General features: G+C 35.6%; 2 protein-coding genes across 2 annotated transcripts in view; one reads left to right on the forward strand and one right to left on the reverse strand.

Moving 5' to 3' along the window:
• LOC110450302 (ER degradation-enhancing alpha-mannosidase-like protein 3) overlaps nt 1-9,889 on the reverse strand; it is a 27,515-nt gene extending 17,626 nt beyond the window's left edge. The window contains exons 1-13 of the mRNA XM_021497761.1: nt 9,672-9,889; nt 7,880-7,925; nt 7,476-7,576; nt 6,725-6,764; nt 5,801-5,913; nt 5,418-5,571; nt 4,742-4,870; nt 3,685-3,790; nt 3,186-3,283; nt 2,595-2,720; nt 1,746-1,829; nt 732-815; nt 192-316 (exon numbers count right to left, since the gene is read on the reverse strand). Coding sequence (XP_021353436.1) covers nt 192-316; nt 732-815; nt 1,746-1,829; nt 2,595-2,720; nt 3,186-3,283; nt 3,685-3,790; nt 4,742-4,870; nt 5,418-5,571; nt 5,801-5,913; nt 6,725-6,764; nt 7,476-7,576; nt 7,880-7,925; nt 9,672-9,781 — 1,316 coding nt within the window. The 5' untranslated portion in view covers nt 9,782-9,889. The remainder of the gene's footprint in view (nt 1-191; nt 317-731; nt 816-1,745; nt 1,830-2,594; nt 2,721-3,185; nt 3,284-3,684; nt 3,791-4,741; nt 4,871-5,417; nt 5,572-5,800; nt 5,914-6,724; nt 6,765-7,475; nt 7,577-7,879; nt 7,926-9,671) is intronic.
• A 4,243-nt stretch (nt 9,890-14,132) lies between these two features.
• Nucleotides 14,133-14,657, forward strand: part of LOC110450303 — a 12,723-nt gene continuing 12,198 nt past the window's right edge. The window contains exon 1 of the mRNA XM_021497762.1: nt 14,133-14,318. Within this exon, the coding sequence (XP_021353437.1) occupies nt 14,202-14,318 (117 nt within the window). The 5' untranslated portion in view covers nt 14,133-14,201. The remainder of the gene's footprint in view (nt 14,319-14,657) is intronic.

The following is a 14,657-nucleotide window of genomic DNA, read 5'->3' on the forward strand; positions in this document are numbered from 1 at the left end:
CCGCCCGCCCGCCCGCTCGCCCGCCCGTCCGCCCGTCCGCCCGCTCACGTGATAACATAATACGTCCCTGTCTTCGACGGGCGTATAAAAAGTTAGTGAAAAGTTAACTACTTGAAAAATGTTCTGCTACATAAAACATTTTACTTTATGGCTAAAATACAAAAAAAAATGAAAAGATCTGTATAACTTACTGGTCCTCATGTACTCCAGTTGTCACATCCTTTATTGCAGCGAAGCCACAGTCAACCCGGGCGTAGGTGTTGAGGTTGTTGATCACCTCCTTCCCTACATTGAGGTAGTGGGGATCTCCTGTGGCCTGCAAATTGTCGAATAAGTAGTTGGTCAAAACGATTTCTTTCAAATATCAAACAGTCCGAGTCATGAAAAGAATATATAACGTATATTATGTATAAAGTAACCCAATGTTCTCCCCAGGAATTTTTTGATTCGCTATGGTGTCTATTTTTTACTCTTCCATCGCAGCCCGACACTGCCAACCATTTCCGTGTCGCAACCCAACATTTTCGTCCTAAAGATCACTACTAGGACAGGTATACAAAGATGCAAGCCTTCTAGTTGTTATTCAATATGCGAAGAAAATAGTTATTTGTAATCAAGATAAGATGTAATAAAAGAAACATCTATCAATGTCATTCTGCCAGGAACAGTGGTAGTTACCTTAGTATAAAAAAAAAAAGAATTAAAAGTATCCGATGAAGTTGATTATTTACCTTATAGAGGAAGTATGTGGATTCAACAAACTCTGGCCTCAGTGGATGGTGTCCCCAGTGGACACGGAAATCTGTAGTGAACGCCTGGAACAATCAAAAACAGAATATGAAGATCAATATTTGGATTCTGAAATAATTACAATAATCCAACATCTGTTTATAATGACTTCCTGTCTATATAATGACTGATTTCTACTTGTCCCTCGAGCAGTAGCAGAAATATTTCATTAAATACAATTCAAAATTATTTTACCTGCATTTGCTTTGATTTTGGAATCTTTCTGAAATGAAGTACATTTCATAGCGAGGTAACATATACCTGGTACATGTATCCTTTAACTCAATTTGAACCAGACTAGGGCTACTTTCGCATATCCAGTTTGTCCATTTCAACCAGGTGGACCTGAAAGAATATGACAGGGGCTAATGCTGACCTCTTGGAAATGCATGTGCATATCCAGGGGTTGACTTAGTGTTACCTGGCCGAAACTACAAGGCTTGTTAGCTTGCAGTAACTTTTCATAAAGCAAGATTAATTTACAAGCATATTTTATAAAATTATGTAGACTGGCGAAAAAATCAAATGCAATTCTAGAATCATTATTACTAATTTGTCACAAAAGTTTGAAACTGTACATTTTGAACTCTGCATATAAGTTGACCCACTTTCGGTCTAGGTGAGTCCGTTTATCACAGAATATTTCTGTGCCACCTTTACTGTTTTAATTGGGATACACATAATCAGTCTAAAACACCGGTGACTTTCAAGTCCGGCATCTAAATAACACAGCAATATGATTGCATCAGGTTTACCATTGACAGTATGTGACCAATATTTTCAGACACAGCAGAAATCTTGGGATTTTAAGAACAAAAGGATTGGATGTATCAACCCTCTAGTCTTTTCTATGCAATGACAGTGACAGTATTTACAAACAGGCACTATTGAGATTGCTTTATTTGGGCTAAGGCCACCCTTTGTATATTCAGTATGTGTGATTATTGTAATCATACCTCTGGTAGGAAGTTATGTCTCTGCATTATCTGGTATAACATTTCGTGTGTCTCCATGGCAGGTTTTATGTCACCTTTCAGGACCTACAACAAATATCAAACATAGTACTGTATTAACACATTGAAATAGGTATGAAGATAATTAAAGTACATAGAAATTGAAAACAAGATAAGAAGTACCAGAATTCTTTTACTTCAACAGTATAAGAATCATTTCTCATAAAATATGTTTCTCAAATAATGTAAAGCAGGCTTTTTCTGCAGCAGAAGGCTTTCAAAGTTTATAATAACAAAGTTTATAATAAAAGTGATGTGATTTGTTTTGCAATCAAAATGTTCATGATTTATCATATAATGTGAAAGATTTTCATTTGAACAGCCCTTGTTATAGTTGCAGGTCACTAGCATGTGTCAACCTGACAAAAACTAAAATACTGTCAATAACAAAACGTCCTAATCAAGTTTCATCAGCCATGCAATATCATTGTTTATTATCTATTTACATGTCAGGATTACATAATATATACCATCTTTACCTTAGACAAGCAATACCTGTAATGTACACAGGAATATGGACCTAGCAAACATTGTATTGGATTAAAATGAAAATCTATAATTTTCTACCTTAATGCATGGGAGAATTCTTGACATGTGCATTTTGAGCCCTGCTTTTTACATCAGCTCACTTCCAATCCAAGTTTGTATTTTATCATTGAATGTTTTCTGTGCCATCTGGACTATTTCAACTAGATCTTAAAACAAAAGTGGCCCTAGCAAGATTAATCCAGTACAATGTTTAAGCTGATAATCAAGTTACATATTTTGTGATCCACATATTGGATAGGTTACCTGTAAACCGGGCCAGAAAGCCAGCAGGGAGTCCATAAAGTGCCTGGATATAGACAGAGGTTTGTGCATGTGGACATCCACAAACATTGGACCCTGACTGATGTACTTCATCACAGCGTCATAGTGCTACAACATAAACATCAGTGTCATATAATGCTACACCGTAATTATAGATCACAGGGTCATAGTGTTACAACATAAACATCACAGCGTCATAGTGCTACAACAGAAACATCAGTGTCATATAGTGTTACAACGTAATTATAGATCACAGCGTCATAGTGCTACAACATAAACATCACAGCGTCATAGTGCTTCAACAGAAACATCAGTGTCATATAATGCTACACCGTAATTATAGATCACAGCATCATAGTGCTACAACAGAAACATCAGTGTCTTATAATGCTACACTGTAATTATAGATCACAGCGTCATAGTGTTACAACATAAACATCACAGCGTCATAGTGCTGCAACAGAAACATCACAGCATCAAATATAGGACCCCGACTAATTATAAGCTGCAGTAATCACACATTTTCTAAGTATCGTACTCGAAAAATCCCAATAGAATTTGTCTTTAACTTACCTTGTTAAAACGTTGTAGGTAAGTGTCATCCCCCAGCAGGATGTATGCCTTCAGTACATACTCATAGTAGGAATCAATTCCTGCTCCAACACCACTCTCTGTAAAACAGGAAGCAACCCTGCTATCTTACACCAATCACATTCACACTTTACATAGATACTAGTGTGCACAAAATGTTTTCTCTGCTCATGGTCTTAGTAACTCCTCTCTATGTGTATCCCTCAATATATTGCCAACCTCTGTTATGATACCAAGATGGTGGCAGTAAAACAGAGTCTTACTCAAGTTACTGTATACATGATATCATACATAAGTTAGTTATCAATAAGCTAAAATTTCTAACAGGACATGATTTTACCATCAGTATTTTTAATTGCCCACTGTTTTTGAATTCTGGCCTTTCAGCCATTTATTCCTGTTGTTTGATAGAAAAAATTCCTGAAATCAATATAGCTCTTAGATAAGACTGATGAGTAATGAATGACATAGACTTATGTACCCCTGCGAATCCAGTCGCCACTGTGGATGTTGATTACAGTGCCCACCAAGTCACTGGTTCTGTGTCGCTGCTGCCATAAATAGTCCATGGCTTTGTGGGCCTTCTCCTGTAAATAGTTAATAAACATGTATACTTTAAAACGATAGTAAACCTGGGAAGAGATGCTAAAACACAAATAGTCTAAGACTGATGTACCTAACATTGGGACTGTTACATTACTTCACTAATCGAAAAATCTGACTTCACACTGGAATTTCCCTCTTTACCCTTTCAATACTGTAGACCATAATGGACCCATCCATATCAATGCCTCGTACAGTCTACTAAAGTTACATAGGGGTGAAAGGGTTAACTGATGTAATCTATTTTTAAAAATAGTGTTACTGTGGACTTTTTGTAGCTTCAAAATAATGACATTGCCTTCATTGAGTTAGCATTTCAGTAATAGTAGTAAAAGTCTATTGGCTTAACCCTTTCACCACTGTAGACCATACTGGACTCATCCATATCAATGCATAGTAGAGTCTACTAAAGTTACATAGGGGTGAAAGGGTTAAGAGCGACCGCAGACTTTTCAATGCAGATACAAAATTATTAGATTAATTACTTATTTACTTTGTGTGTTCTGCCATAGCATTCCCAGTGGAGGCATACAGGAAATAACATCAGCATCTTATGATGATTCCTTTTTTTTTTTTTTTTTTTTTTTTTTTTGATATGGGTTATTACAGATTTGAAATAACAGACAGAAGGAAAGGTCAGGGACACACTTTTGATTATCAAGATTATTGTTAGAATTAGAATAATTATGTACCGAGATTAACGATGAGGCAGGCATAAAGCGTGCCTTCCAGCTGCCCACTATCTTCTACAGCTTTTCATCTAAATGTGTAATAGCCCAAATATAAACACTAAGTTTTTACATGGATGAGATGACACATATTAGGGAACTGTTAAAGAAAGGGAAAAGTATGTCACTGAAAGAGTAGTTCTAGCAAACTAGTGCCAGTATATTGATTAGCTGTATATATCATTAACTTTTCAAGCATTGATTTACCTCAAATATTGGCTCTCCTGTCAGCCGACTAAGGGCAGCAAACTCCAGCACCATGGTCCCTGCACATGCAGTACAAGTGTCCTTACAACGATTTGAAAGCTCTTTAGTAATCCCATGTTTTAAATTAACCTGTAACACAAATATTAAAAAATCATTAACTCTTCAAATACTTGAACCAGAGTGCTAACATTTTTTAAATAAAAATATTGTACATGTATTTTACATAGCAACTATTTAAAAACAAGGGAATCAAAATTATAATTCAATGTGTTTCATGAACAAATCTTTTCTCAATTTCAACAGAAAAAAACATTACACAGGGAACACCTGAAATGTTTTATGGGTGCTTTAAAAGCAAAAATCTTACCAAATTTGACTGGAGGGGCTTCAAAATGGTAAAAATGGAAGGCTGACCTCCACAGATGGGGCCAAAAAGGGCCATTTCCAGAGAAGTTTCTTTAAAAGTGATATTTGACCCTGTCCCACGAGATCAGTCACTCCATTTGTACAAATCTAAATATCTATCGAATTAGATGCTTAGTAAATCATGCACTTTTGTTACAAGAAACTAACATATTATGATGCAGACCATAACACAAGTAAACACTAAACAAAAAAGTATTAGACCTGGGCTTGCACAGCTCCTAATAACAGCATCTGTAGTTGCATAACTCACCCTAGCATAAGGTATACCCGTGGATGTATTGAAAGCTGGGAGAAGTCTGTATCCCACCTCTTTGGCCATTGATAAAAGTTCGTCATTATACCAATCCATGGATTTTTTCTTTTTCTTTAAAAATGTAGCTACTACATGACCCCCTAACAACCCCCTGAAAAAGTAAAGACATGAATTAATATTAATGAACGTCTTGAAGATTACATATGATACATACCAATGTACCAAGTTCTTGATTAATAAAAGTCTAATTAATGAAAAATCATTAGAATAAAAATTAATTATTATGACTTCAAGTCACCTACATAGTAAACACATATCGTGTTATTAAATCAAATACTTATCATTGTACCAAATAATCTGTACGAATTAAACTCACTTACCCAAGTACACGTATATTAGTTTCAAACACAGAAACTATAATATCGCTGTCAAATTTAGCATGTTCAATAACTAAATGGACAGCCTTTTCAAATTCTTCAATTTCACCCAAAACCTGTTGAAGAAACAAATGGTAATGTACTGATAGTCAATGTCTACAAAATGTTTAGTATTCAGTATTAAAACTGTATCATTAAATATATGTGTTCACTTAAAAGCTTAGATTCAATCTTAGCTGGCTATGCAGAGTCCATACTTACCAACTCTTCCTATTTAGGAGAAAGATTCCCAATTTTGGACCCTCAAATTTAGTATATTCAACCAGTGAATTTGCTAAACTATTCTTATATTCCAAGATCTAATAATTTTATCCGACAGAACAACTCAAACTATGTCATTTTAAAGGGTTATCTTGTCTCTAGGGGGTATGTACACACATTTTATTTATGTTTTAAATTTGAGCATGCACAATCTCTCATGTGAAAATTTCAAAAAGTTGCAAATATGGGAGTCCTAAACCAGAAACACATATAAACCCTAGTACCAACCTTGATCTAGATTGCAAAATATACATACAGTACAATTTCACTATATAAGCTACATATTAATCAGAAAACCAACTCATTTTTAAATAAACATAGTACTTCAGTATGAATGAATTGTGATTTTTTGGTCAAATAAATCGATAGTTTGGACAGTGTATACTGTAAAATCACAAATTTTTGTGGGACATTAAATTTCGTTTATTTCGTGAATAACAAAAATCCACGAAATTCAATCCCCACGAATACATAAATTTTGTATGATATAGATTGGGGGAAATCAGCGAATTATAATGTCCTTGAAACAGGCTAGTATATGAAAACCACGAAATTTTAACCCCACAAAAATAAATGATTCTTCAGTAGTATGGTGCAAATACCCACCACTAAAGTATCCAAGGTGTCAATCAATGTCAGCGTGAAACTGAAAAGTGTAAAGAAAACAATTTAAAAAATGGTATCTATTTTAGATTCCGATCATTCATCTTATATAACATAAAAGCAACAAATACTGAAGAAAAAAAGCACCGAATTTTAAACTAACCTTTTGTGATCACATTATATCATCTGGTGGTTACAAATAGTTTTGTTTGGCTTTAGAATTCTTGCCATCAGCCAGACAAATCTCTATATACCCCTTTGAACAAAGTGAGGGGGTTATAATACTGAACATTTATTGACATTACATTTTGACAATGTAATGACAAATGAAATTGTGATGTAGCTGGTTTGTTGTAGAAAGCATTATTGTGGAAGCATCATGTTTAGGGATGAGTGAAAAAAACCTGCCAATGGTAGTCAATTACTACTTTGAGAGTATACCACTGGTACTTAATTATGCAACCTCTCCCTAGGTAACTTTTAATATTTCATTCCTCATGAGTGTGTATGACAAAGAATTCTCCACCTTCTTGGTATACATAATGTATATATTTAAGATTATTGAATGTCAAACCCTCAGCAAGAAATTATTCTGCTATTCTCTTCCAGAGTACATCAAACATGTTTTCTTCAAAAAATTACTGCTTAATGTTATATAAACATGTATATATCTATATACCGGGTATGTATATTTTGTGTATGTACACATTAAACTATATATTACAAACAGTGTTATAGGTATCACAGAACTCACTTTCCAAGACTGTCATCAATGTCACCTCGGCTGGGCATTGTGCCCCTGTATCTACCCTTACAGCTCAGGGGCATCAGCTCATCTGCTGGAAAGGCATGATTCTAAAACAAACAATAACATTCCACATCCATGTGTAGTGTTGTCACAGGGCACAGAAAAGTCTGGGATAGGTGATTGTCTATTACGAGGAGTGATGTCAAATTCAACTAAGAGGTCTTCTGGAAAATAGCTAGTTCATGTTCATCATTCTTTGTCCAGGGACATTTAAATTTGCTTTATAGAAATATGTATACAAAATTTACGAAATTAAGTAAAGTGTATGCAAGAACAGAAGATCTGTGATAGGTTTTTAAATGGTAACACATACATCAATTGGAAAAATTACTTCATTACACATAACTTACCATATAGGAATCATAAGCATGTCGAAACATTTCCAAAACTTTGTCCCTAGAAACAATAGAACAGATTTAGTCGATAATTTGAATGCACATAATACATATCATATAAGAAAATAACTACTTAAATGGATTGTCAAAATATATTAATCTTTTTATGTGCCATGTTACACAATGCAGTGATTTGTGTTAAGAGTTACATGTATCTCCCTGACCCCTCAATGGATTTTCAAAATAGGTAGATACATTTACGGATGTATGTGTATGATATGTTACACACTGTAACAATATACTGTGATTTGTGTTGGAGCTATCTCCCTTGCTTTTTGTCATCAGCAAATTATTATTATGTCATCAATCATAATTAATTACAAAAATTCAAATTACTACTTTGTAAAATACATTTTCCATGTTTCATTTATTAGAAGGGAACCTATTGGAATTAAGCCACAATGTGGCTTTATGGGCCATCCCAGGTAAAGGTCTAAATTAATTGAATCCAATCCAGTTTTTAACACTCGAACTGATTACTAGTTCTATGGCATAGATAACTTATAAATAACATCTGTGATAATATATATATTTATGTCCAATTTGCAAAATGTGATATATATGTGTAATGTCTGCCTTTTACCTGAATAAATATTATTATTATTTACACTCTGATCTAGATCTATTGCCAGTTGCTTTTGAAATGAATTTTGAAATGCATATACATGTACTATATAAGATAGCTTCTGACTACGAGACATTTTGAGGAGGCTGAGTATTAATATTAGTACCAGTACAAAGAGTGCAATGTGTTGTTATTGTATGAAATATTATATGAAACGAAGAAATCAGATACACTACAACACATGGGTCATATCTTAAACCTGGATCAACATTGTTTACTTGTCACTCCCTTGACCACTGACTCGTGATCTACAGCATCAAAACACCTGGTCAATGTTTGATTTTGTGTGTTGTAATTTACTCCCTATAAATGAAACAGCTATGGTCATTTACAAGCTAAAGGAAGGATGGGGCCGGGGGTAAGCTTTAAATGTACTGTATACGTAGGTGAACTCAACTCCACTTCCTAATTCCTATTCCACCTCAAACAGATGTTGGCAACTGAGTCAAACTATTTTGCCTTTTCAGGAAACAAGCAGCATGTGCACCCCATTAGTATTGCAGCATATGGAAGGAGTCGCTTCTTTTGTGTTTACCCTGATCATCTAGTGTTTGATGTAAAGTAGCATAGTGACAATGATTAAAACACTTTGATTTTAATTCGAAAAGAAACGTCAGTATAAAATGATTATCAAAGTATTTACTTTATCAATATTCATACCAGCCATTTATCAAAGTGAAATGGCCACGGTCATTTAACTTCTACCTGATAATCGACCTACTTCGTCATATTGAAGATCATGTCGATGTTTCGGTTGTATTTATGTACAGGAAAAAGAGAGTGAGAAATTGAGAATAGAGTTAATTTTGTAGAGAGGAGAGACGACTTTCAAAGGTTTCCAAAGACTAAGTTTCAGATGACACCAGATCTGGTGGGACATTGTTTCAGTCTGGGAAAGTTCTGTATTAACAGTTCTTTTTTATCAGAATTTTATATAAACTTATGTAAAGCAAAATTACTTTGCTGCTGAAAAACAACTTCATAAGAACATCCACTTATCATTCTCTCTAAAACATTATTCTATTATCTGTCGTGAGACGTTTGTATTTAAGCAACATTGATGAAACATGTCATGTGTCCACGTACTCAGATTACAGAAACCGCCATTCGATTTGAACTCACCTTAATTCTCCTTTTTCTGACGATGACATCCCTAAGACGACCGAATCTTCAACGATAAATATTATTAAAATGACAACCATAGATATTATGACAATTTTTTGGGTCCTCATGGTGGTAAATTTCCCTGTCGGATGCGCTTAAAAACTTCTCAAACAGCCAAACTATCATAGATGTTGTTGACGTTTGGCGTCAATATGAATTGGGACTGCCATGTTGTCAATTTGTAAACTCTCGCGAGATTTTTAAGGTGCGTTCTATGAACATGATGTATATTAAGGCCTGCATGGCTATCGTTAAATAATTTTTAAAAATACACATCGGAGTTTGTTTCTAGTATTGTAAGGATATGGCCCTTGCAATGTGCAAAGCTACAAATCGTTTATTACGATTTACAACCGATTCGCCCCAAAACCGTCGCGCCTCAAATCATTTCGCCCCATCTTTATTTGTTCATTTCGACCCAAGCTTGAAAATCATATCGCCCCAAGACCTTTTCGCCCCGAAACTATTTCGCCCCAACAGCTATATTCTTGTCAGACCAACCCTAGAATTACTAAAACAGACATACGCAAAATAGAAATGGTGCAGCGTAGAGCATCCAGATTATATTAGTCACGAACAATTTTAGAAACACCGCCAGTGTTGGTGACATGCTTCAACACATTAGCTGGCAATCACTTTAAGACAGAAGGAGAGCCATGCGACTGACTACACTACATAAAACTATACATGACAAAGTCAATATAAGAAAAGACCAACTCATACCTCCATCCCGCCACACAAGACACGCACACCAGAACTCATATCAAACACTCTCATGTAGAACACAGTTTTTATGAAGAATTTCTCGACTGCATTTTACTACTAGTTCTCCCCCTAGTTTAGAACTTGGGCTAGAATCAGACATCCAAGTGATCAAAATTATTAGAGGTTTTTTTTCTTTATTATCTAATATTCTAGAGACGGTGGCCAGTCTATAAACACATGCAGGTACGACAACAATCCATTTTCCCTCGTACCATAGTAGACTGGAATAACCTGCCTCCAGATATAACCTCCATTACCTCTTCTGACTGCTTCAAACTGTCCCTAAGCAAAAAACGCTTCTAACTCCCATATTTTATAAATATTCCCTTTCACTATCTTTTATCTTCTCTTGGCCTAGCACCCACTATCACATGACATGATCTTCAAATAGACGAAGGTGGTCATTACTATGTAGATGTAGATATCGCCCCAAATCTTCATAGTCCTATCAGCTCTATGCCACGATATGTCTAAACTGATGGAAACTTTTGCATTTTTAGAACCGTTGCTATATAAATAAAAATGAGCAATTTCAATCCGTATTCACGCCAAATGGTCCACTGAGCTTGAAACATGTATGCCAGCAGGGATCGAGTAACTTATATGTTGGATAATAAAAACCTTAATCCACAGATTGTGAAAACAACCTGTACAAGTAAGTATGAACCCATGGCAGATATTTATTTTCCGATACCAGGCATTGATAAATGATTAAAAAAAACTCAAGCCGAATAAAGCAGCCGGACCAGACTCTATAAAGCACGAGATAACTCCATCACGAATTGGCCCCTATATTGCAGGTACTAATGTTGCACCACTCTTCAAAAAAGATGAGCACACTAAAGCTTCTAACTAACGTCCGATCTCACTTCCTTGCAATTGTATCCCATGTAATGTAATGGAACACGCCATCGCCTTCAACTTGGTAAAACTAACATCATGTACGTATGGCCTTCAGCATGGATTTGGAGGAAAACGTTCATGCGAAACACAGCTAGTCCAGTTCATACAGGTAAGCAAACAGACATGATTTAATTGGATTTTAGCAAGGCATTTGATGAAGTTAATCATTCTAAATTATTATGAAAACGTCAATGGTACGGAGTAAAAGGACACAACCTCCAATGGATCAGAGGCTTTCTCTCAGACAGGTACCAGCAGGTTGTCCTGGAGGGTGATACATCGTCAAAGGTCAAGGTAACATCCGGTGTTCCCCAGGGGTCAGCATTGGGTCCGATCTTGTTTTTAGCCTATAGTAATGACCTCCCTGACTATATAACATCAGAAGTCCGTCTTTTTGCGGATGATACCGCATTATATTTGTCCCTTTGCAATATCAACGATGCAGCCATACTCAAAGAAGACCTTGAAAAGTTGCAAGTCTGAGAAAATACCTGGAATATGGAATTTAACCCCAGTAAATGTCAAGTCATACAAATTACAAGGTCGAAAAATCGAATTCCATCCAGGTACATACTTCAAAACCAAACTTTAGAAACTGCTCCACACGCAAAATACCTTGGAGTTGATATTTCACATAACCTTACGTGGGAAAAACATGTAAATCGGATGAGTGTTTTAAAAGGAACTTGACTGTAGAGAACGAGAAAAATAGGAGTACGGCGTACACCACCTAAAAGTGAAGGCATGCGGCTAGCTAGTTGATTGGTGTCAGGTTAAAAAAGCCTGACCAATCACTAGGCTGATACTTGTCCTTTGAAGATTACAAAGGAGCGACGCCCGACTTCAAAGCCTGTCAATTTTTAGCGTTACGCAACCGCGAGATTATTTTGAAGCACATCAAAGGACCAAACTACTCTTCTCGTCTCATCCACAAAGGTGGTGCACACATCGATTTTGCTATGACATATTCCAGGGCATCCTCGATATCCAGAAGTTACGCTTACTTTCGCTCTCTACACCCCTGGAATATGTCATAGCGAAATTGAAGGGACGAAGATTGCTGTTTGATTGGTCTCAGGTTTGGTGGTGAGTATCATCTATGAAAGCGACGTATCGTCGGCAAAATGACGAGATAATGAAGAGAGTTCGGATGAAATGTCATTGAAGGCTATGTTTCCACAAGATTTTAGTTACATAAACAAAAGCGTTTCTTTTTAGGTTTTATGTCTTACATACATTGGTTACTATACTGACTGGTTTATTAAGCTGTGGAATGGAATAAACAAATTAAGAACTTGTACACACCTGGTATTCCGATACCAAAAACAAGAACACCAGTGTTATAAGAAGACCTGACTTGTTCCTATTGTTTTAGTTCTCTCAATGCAAATATTTTAGAATACGAAGTACATTTTATATGCAACTGCCCGTGTTATAGTGATATACGTATCCCACTTACTGTCTGATCAAGCAGCACTCATAACTGAAAACATTTTGGCAGTATAATTATGATGTCGTCTGATAAATTGTTCATCTTATAATAAACTTGAGCTGCAGCACATTTTAGCAGTTGATATGATAATGTGTCTGACACTTTAAAAAAATACTACTGATTGATTGAGTAATAATACACAGATGGATGATGATATCAAAATAAACAACAAAGCCATATTTCACATCTTGTTATCCTATATTGATGATTGTAGCTATCGAAATGAACAACAAAGTAGATGGCATAATATGTATACACGCGTGCCGTAGACCAATAGTGTCTATAACAGACCTATTTAATCCAACACTTGTATTACTGGTTTTCAGAGAACACAAATGCAAACAATAGAAGTGGTTATTAGAAAAATGTAAAAAAATAAATAATTATAAGCCGTTTAAGTAATTCCGTATTTATCCTTTGGATATGAACTTAGTGATCGCTGTTTTCTAATTGTAATATGTACGACTTTGATTGCATTTGGAAAATAAAAACAAAATCAGAAATAGTAACAGTTCTTAAAATGCAAGATTTACTACCAAATAATTTAATTATGTCGTTCGGTAGGATTATGGGCGATAGGGCTGTTGGGACGATAAAGACTAAGGGGCGATAGGGCTGTTGGGGAGAAATGGTTTAAAGGCGAAAAAGAAGTTTGGGAGCGATATGGTTGTCAAACTTGGTGCGAAATGAACTGTAATCTGGGACGATCTTAAGAAAAATTGGGGCGAAATGATTTGGGGCTCTAGAAATTCGAATACTAGAATACTCAAGAAATACTCTAGAAATTCGAATTATACATAGAATTAGAATACTCTAGAAATTCGAATGTTACATACGATTCGACCCAAAACTGCCACGGTTTTGGGTCGAAACGTATGTATAATTCGAATTTCTAGAATAGAGTGACCATTGGAAAAGTATACGGCGGCTGGCCAGGACAGGAATTTTAAAAGTTAACTTAATTTTGTGCAAATATGACGTGGTTTAGACCAAATTACAACAATAAAATTCCCTAAATTGTGTTTTGCTTATGCTGTTTTTTTGTGGTTTTTTAAAAATATATATACATTTCTGGATAACACATATTTGTGGTATTTATTTATTCATTTATTCATTTAAATAATCAATAAGCTACGGCCTACTATAAATATGGGGGTAATCGATTCAAAGGAATTCTTTCAAAATTAAGTAAAGACAAAATGAAACTTTTAAAGAGTTATTTCCCTTCCATGAACCACAGTGCAGTCACTAACCGAATGCGCCTCACATTTTGCGTCAAAGTTGAAAACCTTCTGCAGTTTCTGAAGGACGAGAAGGGTGCATACGCAATGGCTCTTAACTACTTGAAATCATGTTGTTGGAAGCAACATATAGGACATCTAAAGAATATGAGATACTTTCCATTGACTATGCGACATCATTATGACCTGTTATGCAGAACTGACGTAAGTCTGTCTACTAGAATAAGGAAGGCGGGGTAACTGTAACACGTGTTTTACTTGTCATTGTAGAAATGTTTTCTGTGCGTCAAGTAAATTTCACAGCATGTGACTTTTTTTTTCTTTACCATGTGTGGATCGTTAAATATACTGACAAGCAAGCCCCACCCACTTCCTCACTCGCACAAAATTGGAACGGGAAGAGAATGTGCTTCCAATGGGATCGAGCCCCCCGAACTTCCCAGTTCTTTGCTCTATAAATTAAGCTAAGGGAAAAATTCCCTCTAGAATGTGACCGTAATCATATACATGAACAATGAAAAACTGCCACATTGCCCCCCCCCC

Source organism: Mizuhopecten yessoensis, unplaced genomic scaffold, assembly GCF_002113885.1.
Source record: "Mizuhopecten yessoensis strain PY_sf001 unplaced genomic scaffold, ASM211388v2 scaffold5145, whole genome shotgun sequence".
NCBI classification, from domain to species: domain Eukaryota; kingdom Metazoa; phylum Mollusca; class Bivalvia; order Pectinida; family Pectinidae; genus Mizuhopecten; species Mizuhopecten yessoensis.